The 24,239-nt window shown below is 40.2% G+C and overlaps 1 protein-coding gene across 5 annotated transcripts in view; it reads right to left on the minus strand.

Annotated features, from left to right (window-relative positions):
- Positions 1 to 21,977, minus strand: part of Prpf4b (pre-mRNA processing factor 4B) — a 32,346-nt gene extending 10,369 nt beyond the window's left edge. For 4 of the 5 annotated variants that reach the window (XM_059263186.1, XM_059263187.1, XM_059263185.1 and 1 more), the window contains exons 1-11: positions 21,773 to 21,974; positions 13,233 to 14,429; positions 11,943 to 12,116; positions 9,377 to 9,532; positions 7,921 to 8,002; positions 6,200 to 6,410; positions 4,836 to 4,909; positions 3,228 to 3,318; positions 2,490 to 2,637; positions 1,382 to 1,519; positions 662 to 815 (exon numbers count right to left, since the gene is read on the minus strand). In XM_059263186.1, the coding sequence (XP_059119169.1) occupies positions 662 to 815; positions 1,382 to 1,519; positions 2,490 to 2,637; positions 3,228 to 3,318; positions 4,836 to 4,909; positions 6,200 to 6,410; positions 7,921 to 8,002; positions 9,377 to 9,532; positions 11,943 to 12,116; positions 13,233 to 14,429; positions 21,773 to 21,813 (2,466 nt within the window). In that variant the 5' untranslated portion in view covers positions 21,814 to 21,974. Of the gene's footprint in view, positions 1 to 661; positions 816 to 1,381; positions 1,520 to 2,489; positions 2,638 to 3,227; positions 3,319 to 4,835; positions 4,910 to 6,199; positions 6,411 to 7,920; positions 8,003 to 9,376; positions 9,533 to 11,942; positions 12,117 to 13,232; positions 14,430 to 21,772 lie in introns of all 5 variants that reach the window. The other variant, XM_059263189.1, reaches the window with a different exon arrangement.
- Between the last annotated feature and the right edge of the window lie 2,262 nt (positions 21,978 to 24,239).

A 24,239-nucleotide genomic window follows, 5' to 3' on the forward strand; every position in this document is an offset into this window, starting at 1 on the left:
AATCTGATTGCACTACAGCAGAAATCACTAATAAACAGATGTCACAACTTCAAAGGAAGACCTTTCCATTAATACCTAGCCAGAGATTGGGTTCCCAGAAGCCAGCTTCAATGGCAATTAAAAAAAAAAAAAAAAAAAAAAACAGGAACCAAGGGTGGTAGGATTGCCTGTAATCTCAGCATGAGATTTGGGAAGCTAGGGAAGAAATAATAAGTTTGAGGCTGCTAAAGAATAAGATTGTATCTCAAAATATAAAACAAAACCAAACAGGCACCTTTAAAACTGAATTCTAAATAGCTGCTCAGTAGAGAGCAGTTCCTTTAGTGTTCACAAGATCCGAGCACACTTCAACACAGCAACACTGCACAGCCTTTTTTAGCTACCCAAAGAAATTATTACCATCATTCTTGGGATCACTGCATACTATAAATCCATCAATCAATTCTTTAAAAAGGGACAATTCATTTCCTCTTCCCTCACAGTTCTTATGAAACTCCTGACTCAATTTCAAAGGAAGACAAAATTTGGCAAAGTCCATCATAATGGGTTACTAATATAATTATACTTTTTAATATTATTTTGCAGCCTAACAATAATCCTATTATCAGTTAGTAGGAAGAGATGTGGACAAACACACAGGGTGGCCTAGTTGTTTACTTACCAGAATATTGTCTGGTTTGATATCTGCATGCAGGATATTGCATCTTTTAAGGAGTTTCAATGCCAGGAACAACTGCTGACTATAGGATCGTACAGCTTTAATATGAAGACCAACATCCTTACCATATTTTTTTAATACCTCTCGCAAATTCATACTTTGAGAGAAAACAAAAGAAAATGGGGTCAAAAATCAAATACAAAAGGTAAAAATTTTTAAGCATAAAGTAAAATCAAGTGCAAAATACAATTTATAAAATTTTAGAGAATCCTTATCCCCAATGCTTGATAAATTATTTGACACTGAGATGAGAGAATAACATATATCCATAATACAACTTTCCAATAAAGCTCGATTTTCAAAATAAACAAAGGAAGAGCTACTACACAGTAACTCCTACTTCACTTGAGAAAGGCCTCCCCTTGCAAACACAACTAGGAAGCCATACTGCTAAAGGTAAAACTGGTATCTCTGCCCACCACTCCTATTTCTGTCCATCAGACTGCTGACCTGCAGGGTACCTGAGGTTACTTACTGTCTGCCACACATACAAAGTCAGTTCATGTTTTATACATTGAATATTTTCAGGAAAGTAAAGTTAACAAAAAGAACCAGCAGAAAAACCTTAAGCAGTTCCCAAATCTCCCCTGCATGTACCCTGAATGAAGCTGGTAGGCAGATAAACTACACGCTCACTTGACTACTCAAGTTCTGACACTTTACCTGAGAGGCTCAAATACAAGACAGAGGTGCTGCTTGTGGTAAAAGTGTCTGAAGAGGCGCAGGCAATGAAACTTGTCATCAGGATCAGCATCATTAAGTTTTTTCAAGAACTCTAGTTCTTTTAAACCAGTCTTTTGCCTGAAATGAAAAAGAAAATTAGGACATAACAAGAATTTAGGAGTAACATCTGTTAGACACAACTGATTTGCCATTGGTAACACACGTAAGTACCTAAGTGTCATTTTTAACTTATTAAAATTTTTCAAATTTTGGGGCTGGAGAGATGGCTCAGTGGTTAAGAGCACTGGCTGTTCTTCCAGAGGACCTGGGTTCAATTTCCAGAACCCACACGCAGCTTACAACTGTCTGTAATCTAACTCAAAGTGATTTGACTTTCTCATAGAGACATAAATGCAGGCAAAACACCAGTGTACATAAAAAATTTTAATCTCAAAATACCTTGATATAATAATTATTTTGTGTCTTCTAAAAATGTAATTATTGGGTATGTCTTCCTAAGTATAACTTTGCTAACGAAAACCTGACTATAAACTGTCATAAGGTCCATCTTAAAAGTGCCTACAGTACAGAAGGTCAGACCTTCCCAACCAAACTTATCTTTATTTCTAAGCTTAGGACAACCAAAGACTTCAAGAAAAATCTCTAAGACTTCTACCATTTGAAGGCCAGTGAAAAGCTGGCTCTACTACCAGTTCAGTATGTGGTACAGATTTAAATATATGGCTATGGCAATTACTTATGCTTATGAAAGAAAAAAGTCAAGAGATGAAAGACACAAGTAACTCCTCTCAGCAGCTAATGAATCAGTTTTGATTTGCTGGCCGCCGTATGCTCAGTAACAATCAATATACTTTCATTTCTTCCTTCTAGATTAAGGTTGTCACAGCACATAATGGCATTAGGTGAGGCAGAAGGAGATGAGGACATACTGAAATGAGTTCAACATAATAATCTATGGTTCTAGAACTTCCCACATAAAACATAGCTGTAAATTTAAAATCTACAGTCAAAAATCTCTCCTAAAAAATTTATTTAACTAAGATTCATGTCTGGGTGTTTTGTTGTTGTTTTTGGTTCAGTTACTTACATGAGTTCATTGTTTCTGATGATCTTTACAGCCACTTCCTGATTGGCTCTAGCATTATCCCTGGCACGTACAACATTGCTGAACACACCCTGCCCGGTGTAGCCATACACATTATAACGCTTATCCAGGACTTCCCCGATGTTCACTCCTAAAACCAAATTTAAAAATTATAAGTCTGATTATAAAAACAAAATCAAAAAGTTGTTAACACATTGAAGTTGTTTAAAAAATAGATCAAATCTCCACTGTTTCTAACACACAATGGAAAACTAGTCACTGCCTCAATTGGTCATTTTTTTAGAATGTGAAAGAAGCTGCATGACCATTCAGACAACTAAGAGTTCTCGTGGGCCTATCAACTGCTGGCAACTTTATACACGTGCTCACTGAAGGGTCATCAGCTACAGTACTACACGACAAATACTGTGGGACTGCCACCTGAGTTCCTCTGTATGTTGCTCTCTTGACTTATAACGTAAAGATGGTCTAGCGATAGACCCTCTCCTCTAGAGGATTCACTCATGGCTGAAAATATCTACACACAGATTTAGCCTTGCTTTATTTAATTAATATGTAATGCTTCTGAGCTGCTGAGTGGAATATAACTAAAGTTCACGTGCTGTGACTGGTTGTGCCACACTTTTCTACTCAGTGTTCACAATGTGTGATTACATTGAGCAGTGGGCTTCTATGGAATTGCACAGTGAATTTTAAAGTTGATGAGAAACGCAAACTTACGGTAATAGCCTTCTGCATCTGTCCAATTATCTCTGAGGTTGGGATTCTCTTTGAAATCTTTCCCAATGCCAGCAGCCCGGAGACGAGCACTCTGAAATGAGGGAGGCAACATGAGTGGTTGCCGGGTGGCTGCAAACCTCCTTAATAACAAAAAATGGCAAGACTAGCATTTCATTAGATCCGTTGATGGTTACTATTGCTTATATAAATTCAAGGTACCATAATTACCAAAATGTCTTATAATCTTAATAACAGAAAAAACATTCAAGATTCCCAAAAGCTTTTGGGCATGATTAGGCATTAAAAATGAAAATAAAAATTAAAAAATCAGATCTGGTTTTCTGTAGCTGGTAAGACAGACTGGAAAAATCCCTACGCAATGAACTCTGTTAACTATCAGAGTGTCCAACATTACCTACCGATTTTCATCCTTTCTTTGTCTGCTTCCCTGTCTATGTCCACATTTGTACCCTTACCACATAGGCATGAAATGTAGTATAATATTCACGGGCTGTACTAGGTTGAGCTTGTGTGGAATATTAAAAATAACAATATCTATCTAGTATTTGTGAAGAACCCTATCCATATTACTCCCCATGATACCCAGAAGGTCCTGCAATAATGTTATTGTTTGGTTATTAAACACCCCCAACCCACATTCCCAAGTCTTTGGTTTCTCAGACTGACACTACTGGAAGACAGTGGAATCTTGAAAGAGCTGACACCTAGTAGAAGTTCAAAGATGACTCTGAGACCCAAAACTCCTTATTTTCTTCCCCTTCTTGACCATTAGATGAGCAATTTTACTGCCGCCTGCTCCTGCCACCAGGTGCTGCCTATTCATGGACCCAAAGCAGCAAGGCCAACTGATTATAGATTGGAACCCAAAGCAATTTTTTCTCCTCATTGATGGGTGCTGATACTTCAATGGGGAAAATATTCACTTCATCTTAACTCATCCTCTTCTAGTGTGTCTGTTGTGGTCCATGTGATGCATTACAGATTATTATTTAGGCCAATCATAGTGTCTTCAGGGTCCCATACACTGTTTATTCTACTTCATTTTTATTTTTCCTGTTACATTTATCCTCTATTTGTTCTTACTAACGCCTTGTATTTCTTATGACCCTTTAAATATAAACTGAAAATGGTTCCAGACTTTCAGGTGTATTTGTAGTACAGACTTTCAATAAAAGGCACTGCTAAACATTACAGCAAAACAAGAACAAAAATAAAATGAAAATCAAAACAACAACAACAACAACTAGTCACTAAGGCCATTTAAGCAACCCCTTACAGTATCTAACACACGCATATATTCCTGTTCATGTGTTGAGGTGAGGTATGTACATACATGCACATAAGTACTACACATTTAGGCTTCTGGGTAGGTGTATATAACTTCAGTAAAGTTCTTCTGTTGTACATCTTTTAAAAACTCTGATATAGTTTTGGCCTCTGGGAGGAACAAAGCTAGTACACTTCACTTTTGAGATGCTATGCACACAGGTTGTTCAGATGTCTTATATTAACACGGACCTCATTTCTCTCTCTAACTGCTCATATGCACTAGTTAAACAGTTAAGTCACTGATTTAAAATTACTCACATCAAAATAAGCAGCAAACATATCATCAGATTCCGTAAACATATCAGGTGCCAAAAGCTTCTTCTGAGATGACCCTTAAATGAAATATGTATTAATACTTGAGAAATAAAAACAGAAATTAAAATCGAAGTCAACAGAAAAATTAGTAGTATTATCAAGCTTTTTTTCCATCTTTCACATTGGCTTTCAATCAATAATTCAATTGAGAAGCAGCTCATTACACTTGATATAAAAATCCACTATAAGTACATGCCGAAAGACTAACATCAACTTTTGCCACTGCCAGTTTAAATAAATAAGTTAACAGCTCCTACATGATAATCCTGGATTAAAATGAAGTTATCCTTAAAATCTTATTTAAATACCTCAAAGGGTTAATCTCCTCCTTTGGACAGAAAAAGATCAGCATCCATCTGTTCATAATTTGCCCCTAAAATACCTAATACCCACTCAGAAGACTACAGAGGAAATAAGAAATACAATGGTTTTCAACAAGAGAACACACACCTAAGGGAAATGAAAATTAAAACTACCATTAAGTACAAGAGCTTATTAAGGACAGTGGCTAAAATTCCAAAAGAAAATAACACCTATACTAATAAGGCTTTGGCTAAATAAGTACCCAGGTGTGGTTTATGGGATGGCAAGATCACACAACTTGCAAGAAGAGAATCTGACAAGAGCACACATAACTAATCCACTCCTGATCCAAGAATCACACTTCTTAGATTAATACTTGAGAAATAAAAACAGAAACCAACACCTAAGTCAACAGAAAAATCAGTAGTAGTAATAAAACTTCTTTTACTTTCTGCACATTGGCTCTCTAGAAAACTATTCCAAAACTCCGTAGCTCAGCACTCAAAACAACCTGATGTACAGTATTGTTAAATTAGTATCCAATGGGTCGCCACAACTGGACATAATTCACATACATCTGTCAGATAACTGAATAAAAATACAGACATCCTTGACAAGAAATGAGAATCAGTAGAGTCCTTGCCTTGCCAGAACCTGTATAAAAAAGCAGGGCATCACAGCTGCACTCACTTGTGACTCCCACACTTGGGAGACAAAGTCATGTGGACTCCATGGCCAGTCAGCCTGGCCTAATTAGCAAGTTCAAAGACAAGAAAAGGTGAATAGGACCTGAGAAATAAAATCTGGGGTTGTCCCTTGGCCTGCACATGCAACCCCTACCATACACAGACACATATATACAGAAAATAAGCTAAAAAGCACATTGTAGAGCATTGTTTGAGCATAATATTCCTACTCCCTTTTATTTTCCCTCAAATCTTATCATTATAAAGTTACACAGCTAAAACTACAGAGAAAAGTATCATTAAGACACTCTAACTCACCATTATTCTGTTCAACCGTCATCAGGTTATGCTTGGCTTTTACTGAGGCCTCAAATGTGTCAACATTCTCCCGCTCATATTCTTTTACATCAGCAGCCACCCGCTCCAAGATGTCATCTGGAGAAGGTGATCGTGACCTCGTGCTGCTCTGGGGGCTGCTAGGCTCAGATGGCACAGATATATTGCTGTCTTCAGCAAGATATTTATATTTCTGTAATAACAATAGATATATCAGCTTCAGAAAACCATTTATCTAAATATATTAATTTCAAAGAGTTGCTGCATTAAGACACTGAGAGTCATGCAAATATAAAACAAAGGCATTCATGCCTGGCTTGCATCAGGTGCATAATCCTTACAAAATTCCAAACATCACAAACTCTGAAAAGTGGCCAGGTGGTGGTGGCACACACCTTTAATCCCAGCGCTCGGGAGGCAGAGCCAGGCAGATCTCTGTGAGTTCGAAGCTAGCCTGGGCTACAGAGCAAGATCCAGGACAGGAACCAAAACTACACAGAGAAACCTTGTCTTGAAACCACCCCCCCCAAAAAAAAACAAAAAACTCTGAAAAGTATTTCTGTGTTTGGCGTACAGTCATCAGGTGGTAAAACCTGACCATATGAAATTCTATTTATCATTGTTCTTTATCATCTAGTATGACCACTCATGTATCTCATTTTAGAAATATTAAAGAGCTAATTACAGGACCTGTTTTAGATCCCTCAGATGGCTCTAAGTGATGTGCACAGATACACACCATATTACTGTTTTAACATTCAAAGGTGTCTAAGTTTTGAAGCCCATCTGGCAAGGGTTGCAGATAAGGGGTCATGAACTTGGCCAAGAGTAAAACAGATTCAACCAAGTTTTCAGAGGTACGGCTTAAGACTTTACCAGAGTACCACTAAAAACCTTTCAGGTCTGTCCTGCTTCCTCTGCAGTTGATTCTCGCCTTGGTTTCCTGCCTTACCGTTTGCTATGTGTGGATAAGTGAACTGCCATGGCTGTTCTTGTCTTTGTCCTTTGAGAAGGCACTTTATGAGGACTATTGTCCCCAATGGCCCCAGTGACTGTACCAGGCTTTTGACTCAGGACAGCCAAGGACATGTGGTTTGTCTTTTAAAACAGCAAATTTTATTACTTCATTACTGTTGAGACCTATGTAGAACACCTTTCTCACACAATTTTCATTTAAACCCCAATTATGGGCTGGCAATTAAGGCTCGGTGGGCAAAAGTTAAATGCTACCAAGCCTGGCAATCCAAGTTCAATCTCCAGAACCCACACATGGGGGGAGAGGACCAACTCCTTCCCAATTATCCATATCACCATACTCATGCCATGATGCATGTGCACACACACACACACAAAAGCAAAATTGCAATTATAAACCTTGCCATCATCTTTCTAGATACTAAAGTGTTTTTTGTATAACATCACAGACTTTACTAAATGAACTTACAATTTATCCTACACTGTAAGAATTTTCATGTTTGTTAAAAAAAAATTTCAAATTCTCATGTTTTACACAAAAAGTTTACATTACAATGCAATGAAAACAAAGAGCAACATTATGTCAGCTTTAATAACCGAAGAAATGCAAGTGTCGCAAATGTATGAGCTCTTCCAGTGACCTAGTTACTGTCATTATTCCCCTTCTTGGTTCAACTTACAACCCTTTCTGCTTCCGAGTACCGCGCACGAGACGGATCATCACATACCTGCACAATCGCCTGCCTTTGTATCCTCCTCTGTTCTATTAGAGCCTCTTCATCTTCTTCCTCTACATCAAAATCTTCAAGGCTTTAAAAAAAAAAATGTTTTCACACATTTTTGCAGATTCCCAAACTGTTACCTTGCACATTTTAAAATTAAAGCTGGAGCCACTATCTAAACCAACCCTGCTGATCCGACTCTCAGCTGCCTGATGGAAGCCTAGCGACTTTACCCTCACCTTGTTCAGGGCACCAAAACCAGAAACAAGAGAGATCTCTACATAAACGTAGAGAAGAGTTCTTTTTCTGCTCTGCTCTGAGTTTTCTCATCTCTAAAGGAAAGCTACAGAAGTAAGCTATCATCACGGAAAGCTCATGGAGGTTTCTGGTCATTTCCTATCAAAAATGCAAGCGGGCTGTGGTCACCTGCAAACCAAACAAAAACTAACATGAAAAACAAAAATGCATACATCTGCCAGGTGATGGCAGTGCACACCTTTAATCCCTGAAGAGGCAGACAGATCTCTGAATTTGAGGACATCCTGGTCTACAAAGTGAGTTTCAGGATATCCAGGGCTACACAGAGAAATCCTGCCTTGAAAAACCAAAAAGTATCCACACAAACTCTTTCAGAAAGACAAGAAGGCTCAATGTCCACCCACATGTTCCTCAGTCTTTATGACCTCGTAAGTGCACTGTTGTCCTCTCAATGCTTAGTGTCTGCTGAGCAGTTCATGCCATTAGCAGTGCACTGTGGCTGTGTCAGGCTCTATCCACAACTCTTCTCTTCCCAGCTTCCTCTCATAGAACCAAACAGGGCAGGGCTTCTTAACTCAAGCACTACTGATTTGGGGGGTGGGTTGTCATGTGAGGTGGAATTAGACTGTGTATTGCAGGATCTAGTATCCCTGGCCTTCTAACACCAGGTGACAACCAAACGTCTTCAGACATGAACAAAATGTCTCTAAGGAGGCAAGAAGTGCTGCTGAGAAACACTCAACTCAAACAGCTTTGATTCATAGACCATGCTTTTAGAAACTTGCATTTTAAATCATTTCTAATACTTTGTCAAATTAGTCATTCCAGTGTTTCTCTCTCATTGTAACAGACACTCTGTCAACTAGCCTAACTGAAAAGCACGCATCATCTGACATAAACTGAAAAGTCTAAAATTTGTGTAGAAACATCTTCCCCTAAACTGGTCTGTTCTAATAAAAACAAAAGGAAGATTCAGTACAATGATGACCCAATATTCAACTCAATTTAGACAAAGCAGAACCCCTAAAATCAGAAAAGTGTTACCTATGCCATAAGCCTACCTAATAACCACAAAAGGTTATAACTTTTAAATTCTGCATGAAATTAGGGATTCACTCCTATCATTTATGTAGAAATTAAAAGATCTCCAGTCCATCAATTTTCCTCTACTAGAAACACGAAATGGGTATAGCTGCATTCTTACTTATCATCAGATGAAGACTCTTGTTCAACTTTCATTCCTTCAGAGAGACTTCCTTTAAATTTATCTTCTTTTACTTTGCTTCTGCTCCTTCTCCTATGACCACCCCGTGATCGAGACCTTCTTCTCAAGCGTGACCTGCTCCTTCGACTCCTATCTCTATTTGAAGGGAAAAAGGGGACAGGTAATTATTTGTTACAGTATCAATTAGAGTAAGCAAAGGACATGTATGTGCAGGGAAGAATAAAGGGAGACTTTGAACTCTATACTCAATTTTTCTGTGAACCCAAATGTCTCCAAAAACTAGTCTTTTAAGGAAAGGTGCACAGGCATGGTGGCACACCATAGAACCCCATCCCTGGGGAGGAGGCCGAAGGGACTAGCACTAGCAAGACCCCGGAGTCATTAAATGTTTGTGTTTGTGTGGGCCGAAATGAATGTATGTATTTATGCATGTACTGTACAACTGGCACCCGCCGAGGCCTGAAAAGGGCATCCAATCTCCTGGAACTGGAGTTACAAACAACAGTGAGCCACCGTATGGTTGTTGGAAACCAAACCCAGGTCCTCTGCTAGAGCACCAAGTGCTCCTGAGGAATCTATCTGGACCCTCACTAAAAGATTTAAACAACTAAAACATAGTTAATAATACTTGTCCGATTATTTTTTTTCTCATGAATATGGAGTTAAGCTCAACAGAAACAAATACTCGTGTTTCTTGTTTCTGGAGAGTGTGTGTGCTAGTCAAGCACTCTACCACTGAACTACACTACTAGTACCTCAACACTCTCACAGCACCAAAGTTGTGACTCACAGGCTACTGGTTTGTACTGGATATATGCATATATTATTTTACATATAGACATGCATGTGAGGGTGAGTACACACATCCGTGTGTAAGAATGCAGAGATCAGAGGAGCAGGATGTCTTTCTCTATTGTCCTCCATTTTACTGTCTTGAGACAGGGTCTCACAATGACTTGGAAACTTTTTAGCTACAGTGGCCAGCTCTCAGTTCAGGATCCACCTGTTTGGTCCTTAATTGCCAGAGTCATAGGCACATATAGCCATGCTTAGCTTTTTATCTGAGTGCTGGGGATGTGAACTTAGGTTTTTATGCTTGTAGAGTGTTCCTATCCAATTGAGCCACTTTCCAGCCATACATTTATTAATACAGTAAAAATGAAGGTGTTTTGTTTTGTTTTGTTTCTCGAGACAGGGTTTCTCTTTGTAGTTTTAGTGCCTGTCCTGGATCTTGCTCTGTAGACCAGGGTGGCCTTGAACTCACAGAGACCCGCCTGGCTCTGCTTCCCAGTGCTGGGATTAAAGGCATGTGCCACCGCCGCCCAGCTGTTTTTAAGTTTTAAAATATTAATTAATCTATTTATAGTGAAAGGGGGAAAGAAGGGAGAATTGTGATCCACCATGTGGGTCATGTGGGTGCTAGGAACCAAATCCAGGTCTTCTACAAAAGTAGCCAGGGCTCTTAACCACTAAACCACCTCTCCAGCCCAGCTTACTGCTCTTACAGAGGACCCAGGTTCAGTTCTCGGCATCCACATCAGGAAGATCAACTTGCTGTAACTCAACTGCCTGTAACTCCAGTTCCAAGAGATCCAGTGCCCTCTGGCCATCTAGGACACCTGTACACACGAGAAGATGACACTACGAACAGAAAATGGACCCATGACTGAGAAGACAGGAGAGCCACCAAGAGGATGGCAGCAGGAACCCCACTGCCCCAGTCTGCTCAGGAAGGAGATCACAACGATTATACATACTGGCAGCACAGAAACTTGGCAGAGTCAGAAACCTTACAGTGAGCAGAAGCACCTGACTATTTCCATTTCTAAGAAGATAGTTTTAAAAAGTAAATCATCAGAAACATGTAAAGGTGGTGTTAATGTAAGCCGTTAGTATGTTGTCTTCCTAAACCTTTGACAAAAGAATGTTCATTTACACATAAGTTCAGGTTTATGCAAACATGGATTTTAAATCTTTTTGATTGACCTTTAAATAATACAGTTTATGTAAAATGCTTCCTAATAGTGAGTTGAAATGTTTTAATCAGAAAATCCTAACCAAGTTATTTATATAACCTTGTTTTTTTTAAAGGTCTTGCTAGTTAAAAAAAATTCCAAGTATTATCAATTTTAAGGATTACTTTTATCATGTGTGCCTGTGTTCATGAATACCATGTGCATTCAAGTGTCCAAGAAAGCCAGAAGTGGACACTAGATCCCTTGGAGCTGGAGTTATAAGTGGTTGTGGTCACATGACAGGAATATTGGGACCCAAATTTGGATCTTCTGGAAAGGCAGCTGAACCATCTCCCTAGGCCCTTAACTAAGTACTTGAAGACCAACGGCTTGTATAAATTTCAAAGGAAACCACACTGAAGAACCGTGTGCAGTACCACATGTGGGCAAAAGGAGGGTATGTAATCACAAACTAAAATGTTTCAGAGAAAAATGGTCTGTGGGAAAACCTGCCAATGCAGCTAACTGAAGTTTCAAAAGGAGGCAAAGGTTAACGAATCAAGAAGATAACATCTATCCTTCATATTCACCTTCTCCGAGGAGACCTGCTTCTTCTTCTTGGAGACCTGCTGCGTCTCAATGGGGAACGGGATCTTCTTCTAATGGGAGACCTACTTCTTCTTCGGGTTGGAGACCATCTATTGATGGGGCTGGCATCTTTTGATCGTTCGCATCTACTGAGGATATCATCTCGAGGTCGTGTTCTTAAGGGGAACATATGCAAGTTAAGAGAACAAACTAAAAGAACCCTTTCGACATGTAAAGAGCTTAAGATTCACAAATTTAATGAGAGTAACTGATTAATTTATTTTGAATTACCATTTAAGGTCAGATGATTCCACTGGCATTATGGTGTTACAGAAGGCATACAATAAAAATTATTTCCCATGACCTCAGAATGTATAAATTTAAAGACTATTCATGTTAAAAAGAAACTCAAATTTTGGATGCACAACTCAAAGGAAATTTACCTAAATAGGTCATAATATTCTATTTCTTCTTTTTCAAGTGTCTATATATTGGTATTTCTATGGTTAAGAAATCTTATTTGTTTATTATACGTATGTGTGCATGCCTGTGCCTTGGTACATGTGTGAGGTCAGAGTTAACTTGAATTTTCTAAGATACAATTGTACATGTAAGGAGACTGGGAAAATTCACTTGTGGATTCTATGAAAAAGCTTCAAATATAACTAGCAGATATCTCTGTACATGATAGTGAAAAATAAACCCATCTAATGTTCATCAGCAAAATACAGAACACCTACACTATAACTTACTGCTGTTACAAAATTAAAAAAAAAAAACCTATATACTGTCACCAAAGTATTTTTCCCAAAATAGTATACCATCTGTACTTTGAGATAAATTGCAAGACTCCACTTATAAGAAAATGCTTATATTCAACAATAATGTGCATACTAGCTAAATTAAGTCAAGAATTTGAAAGAAATCGTCAAGCTATTCATAAAACAAACATAAATTACTATCAAAACACTTAAGTATTAATATAATTAATGTACTAAATTACACTACTGTTACGAAACTCATCACTATCTCATTTAAAATTATCTCCACACTCTTATTTTTCTTTTAAACTATAAACTAGTAAAAAGCTTGAATGTGGCTGGGTGGTGGTGGTGCACGCCTTTAATCCCAGCACTCAGGAGGCAGAGCCAGGCGGATCTCTGTGAGTTCGAGGCCAGCCTGGTCTACAGAGCGAGCTCCAAGACAGAAACCAAAACAAACTACACAGAGAAACCCTGTCTCAAAACACCAAAAAGAAAAAAATAAGCTTGAATGTTTCATGAACAGGTTACCTTGGAGAAGAAAGTCGTCTCCTCTCTGGCTCTCTTCGTTTTCTTTCTAAGGATCGGCTCTTGGCCCTTCTACCTGGAGACAGAGTTCGAGAAGGTGATTTGCTCTGCTTAGATCTTCTGTCATTGACAAGTGGGGATCTACTTCTTCTTGACTTGTCTCGCTGTTTTGGAGACAAACTTCTTCTTTTAGGACTCCGGCCAGGTCTTCTACTAGGTGACCTATTTTCCTTCCCAGAAGAGGCATCTTTTGAAGGAGATTTAATTGGCTTCTTTTCTTTGTCAATTTCAGACCGTTTTGACTTTCGCTCTTTGGACCTTGACCTTCTGTCTTTGGATTTATCTCTTAAGTCAACTGGGGACCTGGATTTTTTAGATCGATCTCGACTTCTTTCATTTACAATTGGTGATTTCTTCCTATCCTTTATTTTACCTTTATCTTCAATCTTAATCTTCTCATCAGTAGGAGATCTGGCCTTCCCAATTTTTTCTTGGGACCGCCGTCTAAGGGTAGGGGACTTTGATTTTCTTGCTTGGTCTTGAGACTTGCTTCTTTTGGACGGACTTGTGGATTTCCTCCTCTCCTTGGACTTGCTCCTGTTTGCTTTCTCTCTCGCCATGTCAACAGCTCCCTTGCTTTTCCTTTTGTCCGACCTGTGTCTAGTCCGTTCTTTGGATCTGCTCTTACTTCGTTTTTTTGCACTATTTTTGTTGTCTGTAATTTCAAGTTTCCCCCGTGTACTGGAAGACCTGGTACTGGACCTATTTCCATTTCTTGCCTTTTCATGAATCTCCCCTTCTTCTTCGGAGCCAGATTCATAGCCTTGCAAAATAAGCCCCATTCCAGACTGGACCTTTCCCTCCATTAACTCATTATCAAGCTCAGCTTTAATCAAGGCTCTCTGTTTTTCCAAGTCTTCCAGCAAAGCTAAATCATCAAGTTTAGTTCTTTTTGCAGGAGAGAGGCCTTCTTTGTCAGAGGCATCTATAACTTCTTTTCTTTTGTGTTTCTTATGCTTATGCTTATGTTTGTGTTTTTTATCCCTATCTTCTTCTGAGGAATGTTTATGTTTCTTATGTTTACTTCTGTGTTTATGCTTCTTTTTTTTGTGACGACTGTGTTTATTTTGAGATTGGTCTTCTGATACTTCTCCATTTTCTTCATTTACACTCTTTTCAGAATTATCAGCATCATCCATTCTATAAACATATGAAACACATTTTACAAATCACAATATTTACCCAGTGTTCAGTTATAACAATAGTAAATGATACAATGAATCTCACTGTAACACATTAGCCACTAAAATACTGTAAGTTTCAGATATTTTATTTCAAAGGCTGAGGTGGCAGAGACACAACAAACTGTTTTTAATAGTTGAATTAAAAATTAAAAGTAGTACTGGGTATGTTTTTAAGAAAAATCATTTAAATGAAACGAAATCCAAACCAGCCATAATAAAATCCCATTATTTTTAGTTACACAGAAACTCCAGTGATTTGATTTTAAACCAGCATCCCTCACAAATACTTAAACAAAAGGCCCACTTTCTCTTTTCATAAAGCACAGATACTGACATACTGGAAAGCTAACCTCTTCCACTTGATCAAACTCAGAACACTTGGTGTCTCTACAATAAGCCTAGCAGCTTACTTGTGAACACATCTCACCTAATCACCTCTTGAAAAAAAATCTCAGGGGCTAATATTGACTAGCTCCAAATAAGTGGTCAGTGTGTACTGGAAGTTTCTCAAGATGACAGTAACAATATAAACAAACCCCCATGAGCTAAGACTTCAGAGAACTGGCCAGGAGTGAGGACTCCTGGTTTGTAGCTGCCTGGCTACAACAACCACAGAGAAAGACATTCTGGAGGTCAACAGTAGTCTAACACCAGAAACCTTGCAGGATTTGACCAAGTATTTGTTCAGCAAATTATTCCCTCTCTGTGAATTTCCAATACAAACTGTTATCCCAGATTACGTTCATATTCATAGGTGGATGCAAAAAAAGAATGAACTAAGGGATGTTCTGTTTTAAACACGTGGGTTTTACTCAAAGAGTTTATGACTCTCCACTTATCAAGTGTTCAGTAATTCCAGATTAAATATAGCCTCAACAGCATTGTAGATGCTCCTGGACTTACATGGGGTTGTGTCCCAGCGCAGCCACTGTAAATTCAAAACATTCTAAATGAAATAACATATTGAATGTAGCAATCCTACCAAAGGTCAGAGCTCTGACAATCAGTAAGCACGTAACTTCTCCCTTTGAAGGCACTTCACTGCTTTCTACAAGATAGGCCCAAGAGCAAATTTAAGAGTCTTGGGTTCAGTCCACCACACTAATTTGGAAGAAGATACAGCTCATCTGCCTTCAAATGATATATTCCTGGTGCTTTTGAGTAAGTTTTTTGTTTGTTTCTTGCAAAGGAAGAATCATGAATCTATTCATCAGTCTCTGAACATTTTAAATGATCTACTACGATATGCAGATTTTCAGCAAGGTGACCAGAAAATAAAAATGTGCAAGGACATATTTGCCTCCCTCAAGGAAAGTACAGTCCAGTGGGAAAGAACACCACACAAACAACCACAAAACATTAGAGAAGTACCAATAGCAAAACAATAGCAGAAGACCCAAACAAGGGGCTGTTGGAACACAGAAGGATCGCCTAAACCCATTTTTTGAGAATAGACAAGAAGGGTGTTTTGTAGATCACATGAGGTAGGGGTGTGTGTGTGTGTGTGTGTGTGTGTGTGTGTGTGTGTGTGTGTATGGGGGGATCCAACTCATTTGTTAAGTGAGCACATTTAAAAAAAGGTGTTAATTGAGAAGGAATGTGAGCTAAAAACTAAAGGTGCAGTACAGTATTCTAGAGAGTGAGCAAAGAATGTGGAGAAACAGCACTTGGAATAGAGAAAGCAGGCAGCACAAGTCAGTCATGTAGAGAAAACCACACTCAGGTGGCTGTGGTCAGGGCACCAACTCTGTGAAGACTGTAGTCTAACCGAGGCTACGCTCTCAAGTGAAATGCCTGCAGATGACAAAGTGTGATTCTAGGCGTGACAGAACTAAAGGGCCGCTGAGAACCCAAAAGCACAAGAACTGCAAGGTTAAAGTGCTGGCTGGGTTATCTGGAAAAGCACTATCATTTCTGGAGATTGTAGCAGGAGCTGGGGTATACACTCTTGTTCTCTGGCAGGCCTCAGTTTTTAATAAGTTGGTAGGGGAGAGGAATACAGAGTATTTCTGAGAAGTTATCAGCTGACAACAATGAAGGCATGAAAAACACATAGCCATTACATGGTATTAAACAAAAGGAACCCTGAAATCTACCAACTTCAATTTCTGAAAAAGTACTGAAGAGACATGCAGAGGACACTGTTCTACGAGGAGTCGGGTTTTAGTGTGGGCCAATTTCTTGTTAGTAGATGTTTTAGTATGGTTCCCTGAATTGCAATTTTTTCCCTTGAATCTTAACTGATTGGGGGAAAAGTTCAAGAAAAATTACAGCAATCTTTTTTAAAGATAAAACATTCATTTTAAATATGCATAAAATGTAAGCATCCATAGTAAAGAATTTTAGTCATAAAAGTAACCCTAAGTTACACTACATAAAAACGCACTTAAAATGAAAGTAAGCAGTCCCCAAGGTAGGCTGTTGAAGTTTAAACTTGGTTCCACTACTGTACTAGTAGTAAGGATTTGGCAAGGACCCCTGTCCCCCAACCCTGAAATGGAGTTTCTTTGTGTAGCCCTGGCTGTCCTGGAACTTGCTTTGTAGATCAGGTTGGCCTCAAACTCAGAGATCAACCTGCCTCTGGTGTTGGCAAGTTTAATGTGTCTGTAAACTCAGGTGGGGAAAACAACCGCACCTACCCGAAGACATTAAATGCTTATTTAACAGTGTTTAGCATGAACTGCCCCCCCCAAGGTATTACTGTATACACATTAGACAAATATGCCTATTCAAACACACCCTGTGGAGATGACTGGGTGGTTATTAAGTTACTGAAGGAATACCATCAAAAGGGGATGGTTCTAGAACCAAACCGCCTGACTCAAAGTGTTGGCCAACATACCACAACTACTGTAACCCTGGGGAAGGTGCTCCTCTACTGCCATTTTCTGCAGCTACAAAAACTGGATAATCAGTAACACGGACAAATCATAGGTTTGTTGTGACAATTAGATTAAATTCCCATGGAATGTGCTCATAGTAATTACATTAAGAGCCCTGCTTTTGCTTCCTTAGCACAGAATGCTCCCCAGAAAACTTCTTTGCACACATAATATTCCTTGATATTATGCAATACCCTAAATGATTCAAATATACTCATTCCCCCCCTCCCCCGCAAAAAAATCTTTTTTTTAAATGGTGGAAATAGATGTTAAGTATAGCCTTTAACTTTAGGTATGAAATAAGTTCCATTAGAAATAGTGACATTATCTAGCTCTTAAAAAAATTACAATTTTACAAATTATAATTTCCTGATAAAAAATGTTATCGCCGGGCAGTGGTGGCGCACGCCTTTAATCCCAGCACTCGGGAGGCAGAGGCAGGCGGATCTCTGTGAGTTCGAGACCAGCCTGGGCTACCAAGTGAGTCCCAGGAAAGGCGCAAAGCTACACAGAGAAACCCTGTCTCGAAAAACCAAAAAAAAAAAAAAAAAAAAAAAAAAAAAGTTATCTTAGGACAAACGTTAACAAATCCTATACACCCATACAGCAGACTTCTATTTTCTTCAGTTCATCTTTCAAAATAAACTTCAGAAAACAAGCGTTAGTTTAGGGTTCCAAGGGCCACCTCAGTAGTACAGTGCCTAGCATGGGTCAAACCTTGGTACTACACAAGTCCCACAAGAAATGGGTATATAAATAAAGTGGCAAAAACAGGTTCATTATCAACAGCTTTCTCTTAAGGCTGCTGGTTAAGAAAACTGGTGGTTTCTTGGACAGTTTTACATGGACAACAGAGACTATATAAATCTATTCTTTACATTTGTACTTTACAATGTAACAAATGAATGTGCATAAACCTGTCATAAAACAAGTATTTACTGATAATCTATTACCAAGTATTGTTTAACATTTATTCACATTATCCAGGATCCAAGCTGAATATAAAGTAGAAACAACACAGGGGGTTCAGCAGTTTGCTCATTTGTTAGGTTTTACTCTGTAAGCAACCTAGGTCTTGGGAGGATCTGGCACAATAAATACAGACATGGAACAACTTCAAAATAACAGGAAGTCATTAATTACCAAGCATTAGTGTTATTTTAATTTTCTCTTTCACAAATTTCTCCCAGAAAACAGGGGTAGGGTAAGGTGGAGTATCACAATGCAATCCAGGCTGGTTTGGGACTTTCCCTCCTGCCTCAGCTTTCCAATTACTGGGATTAGAAGCATGCACCATCATAAGCAGCTCAAAATCAGACAGGGTCTCACTATATAGCCCTACCTGGCTTGGAATGTAGCGAAATCTGCTCCCCTAGTTGGAATTAAAGAAATATAACACCATGTCTAGTTATCAACCGATTTTTTTTTCTTGTTTAAAAATTTTTGGCTTTTCGCCGGGCGGTGGTGGCGCACGCCTTTAATCCCAGCACTCGGGAGGCAGAGCCAGGCGGATCTCTGTGAGTTCGAGGCCAGCCTGGACTACCAAGTGAGTAGTCCCAGGAAAGGCGCAAAGCTACACAGAGAAACCCTATCTCGAAAAACCAAAAAAAAAAAAAAAAAAAGAGACAAAAAAAAATTTTTGGCTTTTCAAGGCAGGGTTTCTGTGTAGCCCTGGCTGTCCTGAAACTCCCTCTGTAGACTAGGCTGGCCTCAATACCTTTGCTGATGGAGTACTGGGTTTAAATGCATGCATCACCACTGCCAGCTAGGACAGTCTTATTTTGGAAGGATTCAATGTATCCATTAGCAAGCTAGACAATTGTTTTTTAAAAAGACAATTCCTAAAAAATATATTAATGTTGAGCAAATAATGCAGAGGAAGTAGTTAAACGAATTTTCTTACAAACTGAAATACTTTTTTTCGAGACAGGGTTGGTTTCTCTATGTAGCCTTTCCTGGAACTTACTCTGTAGCCCAGGCTGTCCTTGAACTCACAGAGATCCACCTGCCTCTGCCTCCCAAGTGCTGGGATTAAAGGTATGCACCACCACCGCCACCCAGCCTGAAATACTTTTGAAAAAGAATTGATGTAGACCTAAGTTAGAATGGATCCCAAAGACCAATTAATCCTAGACCTAGCTTCTGCCCTTACCTTTTCCAATTAATGTTCTAGAAATTAAATTTTAATGAATCAGAAACATCACATCAAAAGCACATCTTTGGGAATGGTAGGTCATGCTTGGGAGGCTGGCCTGAAGGACATGGCCAACCCTCATGGGAGTGGGGTGCATCTCTGTGGTAGAGTGCTTACTTAGGCTAGTATTCATGAGGTTCTGAGTTCACTCCTAGTACCAGGCCCTTCTCAATAATCTCAGGCTGAGAATGTGGCTCAAGGGTGAAGTACTAGCTTGAGTCTTAATCCCTCTTCACCCCCTACATGGATCTTTCCGGGACACTAGCAAAAAATATTATTTCAAGCCTTAAGGGCACCTGAAAAGAGAGTCACAGTACAGCAGTCTGAAGAGGGTCTTTAAAACCAGACTGCACAAATTTAAATGTGCCTATCATAGTGTGACCTTGAGCAAACTACTCTATTTCTCTGGGTTAGTTTCATCACCCATAAAATACCAGCCATCTACCCCAACAGTATCTACCTCAACAGTATTGTTACAAGAATTAATGAGCTGCCATTTGAATGATTTGAATAGACCCGGTCACTAATGACTGCAAATATTTTTTTTTAAGATGAACTAAAGAAGGTGACAAATGTGCAGGCCATTACAACGAAAGCCCTTTGAGCCTTTGAGGAATTTTAAAACTATGTAATATATGTATTCTTTCTTAATTTTCTATTAGAATAGCTTCCCTGTAACTACAAGCTATTGAGTGTAACTACAAGCCATTAAGACACTGTTTGAGCACTATGGTCAAAATACACATAGTGCCTACTTTCATATCAAATTGTCACTTTCTTCATTAATTACTTTCAAGTTAGCGAAAATAGGACACAGAAAAATATTCCATTTACACAATTTCTTTGGGGAAAGGGAGGGTAAATTAAAGACTACCATCAGTGTTATGTGCAATTGTCAGAGCCTAAACAAATGCATGTTTACAACTATAGTATTATTCACAAATGCAAATGTAATAGGGCTGAATCATCCTCAAAATGAACTCTTCCCTCAAATAAATGGACATAATACTCAGAACAAATTACTAGAACACTCAGCTGTACAGCCGAAGACATCCATTGTACTGAACTGACATCCTGTAACTGCCACACCATGAACTGAGAAACAATAAGCTATGTCTAGTTAAAACCCTATCTGTTCTCTGCTAAGCCAAGTTGTCACAACAAAACACACTTAACAATAAACCCGCTGAATTCTCTGTCAAGTTGAGTAAAGCAAATGAAAGGGGAACTCAGGACTTCTTCAGCAAAGAAGTCAAGTTATCTGGTAGCAAAGCTGTCCTCTATCACAAGTTGCTGGAGACGGTATCAAACGCTTTCCTAAAGAGGCTGGGAACACTAGATAATGCAAGTGTGTGTGTGTGTGGGGGGGTGCACGGTCTTCAATGCCATTCTCTTTCAAGTTAAGCTTTCCTAGCATAAACATGAGAGAGGGAAAAAAACTGCTCTTATTTAAGCAACGGCTAGCCTTTGACTATTCACTTGGTCTCAACTACTTTTATACTAGCTTAATTATAAACAGATTAGTATGGTTTAGAAGTAGCAACAATTCCCAATACTTCTCCCATATGTCTTCCCAAAGGACTATAAACTGGGGCAAAAACTGTAAGGCATCAAAAACCAGAAAGGCTACCTTACTTTGCCTCAAGTTTGAAAGTTGGAAATAAGCTGCCAATGGACTGAGAAATACCGGGCTGTGGTTGGAGCAGAAGGCGAAAGACTTCGCTAGCACAATTTCCGGGACAGTCGAAAAGTGTGACCCTAGCACCTCCATCTCTGCTCTTACCATCAGCAGGACCGCAGGGATAATGTATGCGTTAGGAAAGCGGGGCTTGGCTTGCCTGCCGCCACTGCCCCTCGGGTCCCGCACGCGGAGGTTGAGACTAGAGACCTCCACCGTCCCCAGGGGAGGCGCAGGAAGGCGCGACCTCAGGGCAGCCGCAGCCGCCACGCGAACTGGACCTGTAGAGGCCGCTCGTGCCGCCGCCTCCCGGGGCAACGACGCGCAGCAGGCCGCGCTGCCGGCGCCCCAACAGCCGCGGCCCCACGGGCAGCAAAGCCGGGGCCGCTCCCACGCCTCCCATCGCACCACCCATGGCGCGCGGAAAGGCAAAGTTTGGCAGTCGCCGTTAGGCCTGAACTTTCCCGCCCGTCGCGCAGGTCACCGCCGCCTCCCGTCCGGCGGCCCGCGGGCCCAGCTCCGACCCCCCCGCACAGTCCACTTACTCCGGCTGCTCCCGCAACGACGGGGCCTCCGCGGCGGCCATCTTGCACTTCCCGACTTCTCCGCCGCTCTGGCGGCGGCTCCGTGAACCGTGGACGCCAGTGGAAGCGGAGGAAGAAGGGAAAAGCAGTCGCGCATGTGCAAAGCACGTAGAGAAGAGCGGCACTCCGAGTCCGCGCTAAGAATCCGGATAGAAAAGCCCTACGTCCGGGGGCGGGACGCCGAGTGCCTTGATGTAATTTCCGGAGCTAGGGGGCGGAGCAAGCGGAGATCAAGGCCTTTCTAACTTGAGTGACAGTCCCTATGGAAGCTAAGTGTTTACGTGTAGAAACTTGCTGGAGTAAGGAGCAAAGGGCTAAGATGCTGGTACTGGGAGTGCATTTCTGGGAGCTGACTCTCCGTGAGGCCCAGAAGTGGGTGAAAATATCTCTGTGTCTCTTATTGCTGCTGATTGATTTGCTGAAAGCTTTTAAACCGTCAGAATATCTCCCATGTCCCCTTTTGACCTTCTGTTCTTTGTGGTATGCTTTATATGGGAATTAAGCTTTGTTTTTGGAAGTGATAAGTAGGAGACAAATAATGGACGCTGCCTGATACCGAACTGTGACCAATTTCAGATTCATATAAACCATTCTTAAAAGAGCAAAATAAACCAATCTAAGGAATTTGGGGCAAAATTTTCTTTTGAAGATTTTTTTCCACCAAGTTCATTTCCATGCTATTATCAGTTTGAGAGCGAAATTGAGAAGTTTAAAACATCCCAAATTGTTACTGTTAACAGTTAGTGAAGGTGAACCAAACGTTAGCTTAATCATTCGGGAAACGTTTACAAAGTGACAGACAAGCCAAGCAATTCCTTCTTGTACTTTTTCCGCCTCGGGAGCCCGGGTACCGGAACGCCCTGATCCGTAGCCACAGTTTCTGAGGACCAGGGCGGAAGTGAACACTCCGAGGCGGAACCAGCTTTCCGGAAGTCTTTGGTCTGCTAGAAAGACGCATGCGTGCTTGCGTCCTGGGAAAAGCGTGGGCGTGTTCAAAGCGGGCGGCGGTGGCTGCTGCCATCCTACTGTGGCAAGCTGGTTTAGCGAGGCCTTGCCAGTTCCCGGCTCCTGGCCAGCGTGTCTCCGCCTCCCGGCCCCAGTCAGGACGTTTCCTCTGTCCGCAACGTCAGTGGAGACGCTGGCGGAGATTGCGTCTGCGCTCTGCGCTTCCCTGCGGACCCCAAGTTCCCTCCGGTAGAGGTCCGTCCTGTTCGGTGACACAGTGGAGACCACAGCGCTTGGCACGCCGCGGGCAGACAATGCAAAAAGTTGAGGCTTTGGAGGCAAGCGCGTCTTTATGAACGCTTCATCCTTTCCTACCATCTATGCTTGCTTCAAGTATTATTCTAAACGAGATACACATTCCTGAAATAATCAGAAAATACTTTTGAGTTAAGTTTATTTCCGTGGAAAGCTATTAAACTCGTACCTTCTAAAAGACACGGTAGTCATCAATCCCAGTAAGCTCTTAATAGGCTTATTGTGACAGACTACCAACAAATTACCGGCATCGTAAAATATTTTGACTCTTGTAGTTTCCAGGTGTCTGAAGAGTGTAGAACGCCATTTAGACAGCACTTGAGTTTAGACTTGGAATTTGGAGCTTTGAGGGAAGACGCCAAACTGATGTTAACACGCATGAGGCATCATGCCTGTCTTAATTTAGCTTTTTTGTTGTTGTTTTGAAGAGTTCTGGTGCATTTATGAAAACGGGGCAAACTCAAAGTAAAGAAAAAAATCACCCCACATTGAACCAACAAGAACATGTTGGTTTATTTTTAGCCTTTCCCTATGTGAAATATTAAATTCTCTGACTCTTGTGCACACAATGTCATAGTTTGCTCTCATGTAACAGTTCTCAATGCTTATGTCATTCTCGTTTGACCCATCTACTAACTACATTGTTGTCCTTGTTGCTAGTTGTCTAGATTGTATCAACTTTGCACTATTATAACTATAAAGAGAAACAGCTAGAACAGTGTTTAGAAAACGAGACCGCTGGCTGGTGAGGTGCATCAGATGCTTGCCAATAGGCCTGAGGAGCTAGGTTCAATACCCAGACTCGCTCGTAAATTGTCTTCTGCCCTCTATTCACGCAAAATAAGATGTAATAAAAATGTTTTTAAAAGAACATAGGATTTATGTCAGTAAAGGGCTTCATCATTTACCGTGCAACTAAGACTAACTCATTTTCTTATTTTTCTAGTTTTTACCAATCAATAATAGGGGGTAATAGTTCTCACTGTATAAAAATGAAAAATGAAATAATGACCAAAATGCCTGTGTGAATAAGTAGTAGTTACTAATAGAGAAAAGTATTTCTTGTGTGATTTATTTTGGTGACTTATGATTTATTTTTATGTTCTGTGTATAAGTGCTATCTTGCATGGTACCTCCACTAAAGAAAACATAGAAAGTCTGTATTGCC

The sequence above is a fragment of the Peromyscus eremicus genome, chromosome 5 (assembly GCF_949786415.1).
Source record: "Peromyscus eremicus chromosome 5, PerEre_H2_v1, whole genome shotgun sequence".
Classification (NCBI taxonomy): Eukaryota; Metazoa; Chordata; class Mammalia; order Rodentia; family Cricetidae; genus Peromyscus; species Peromyscus eremicus.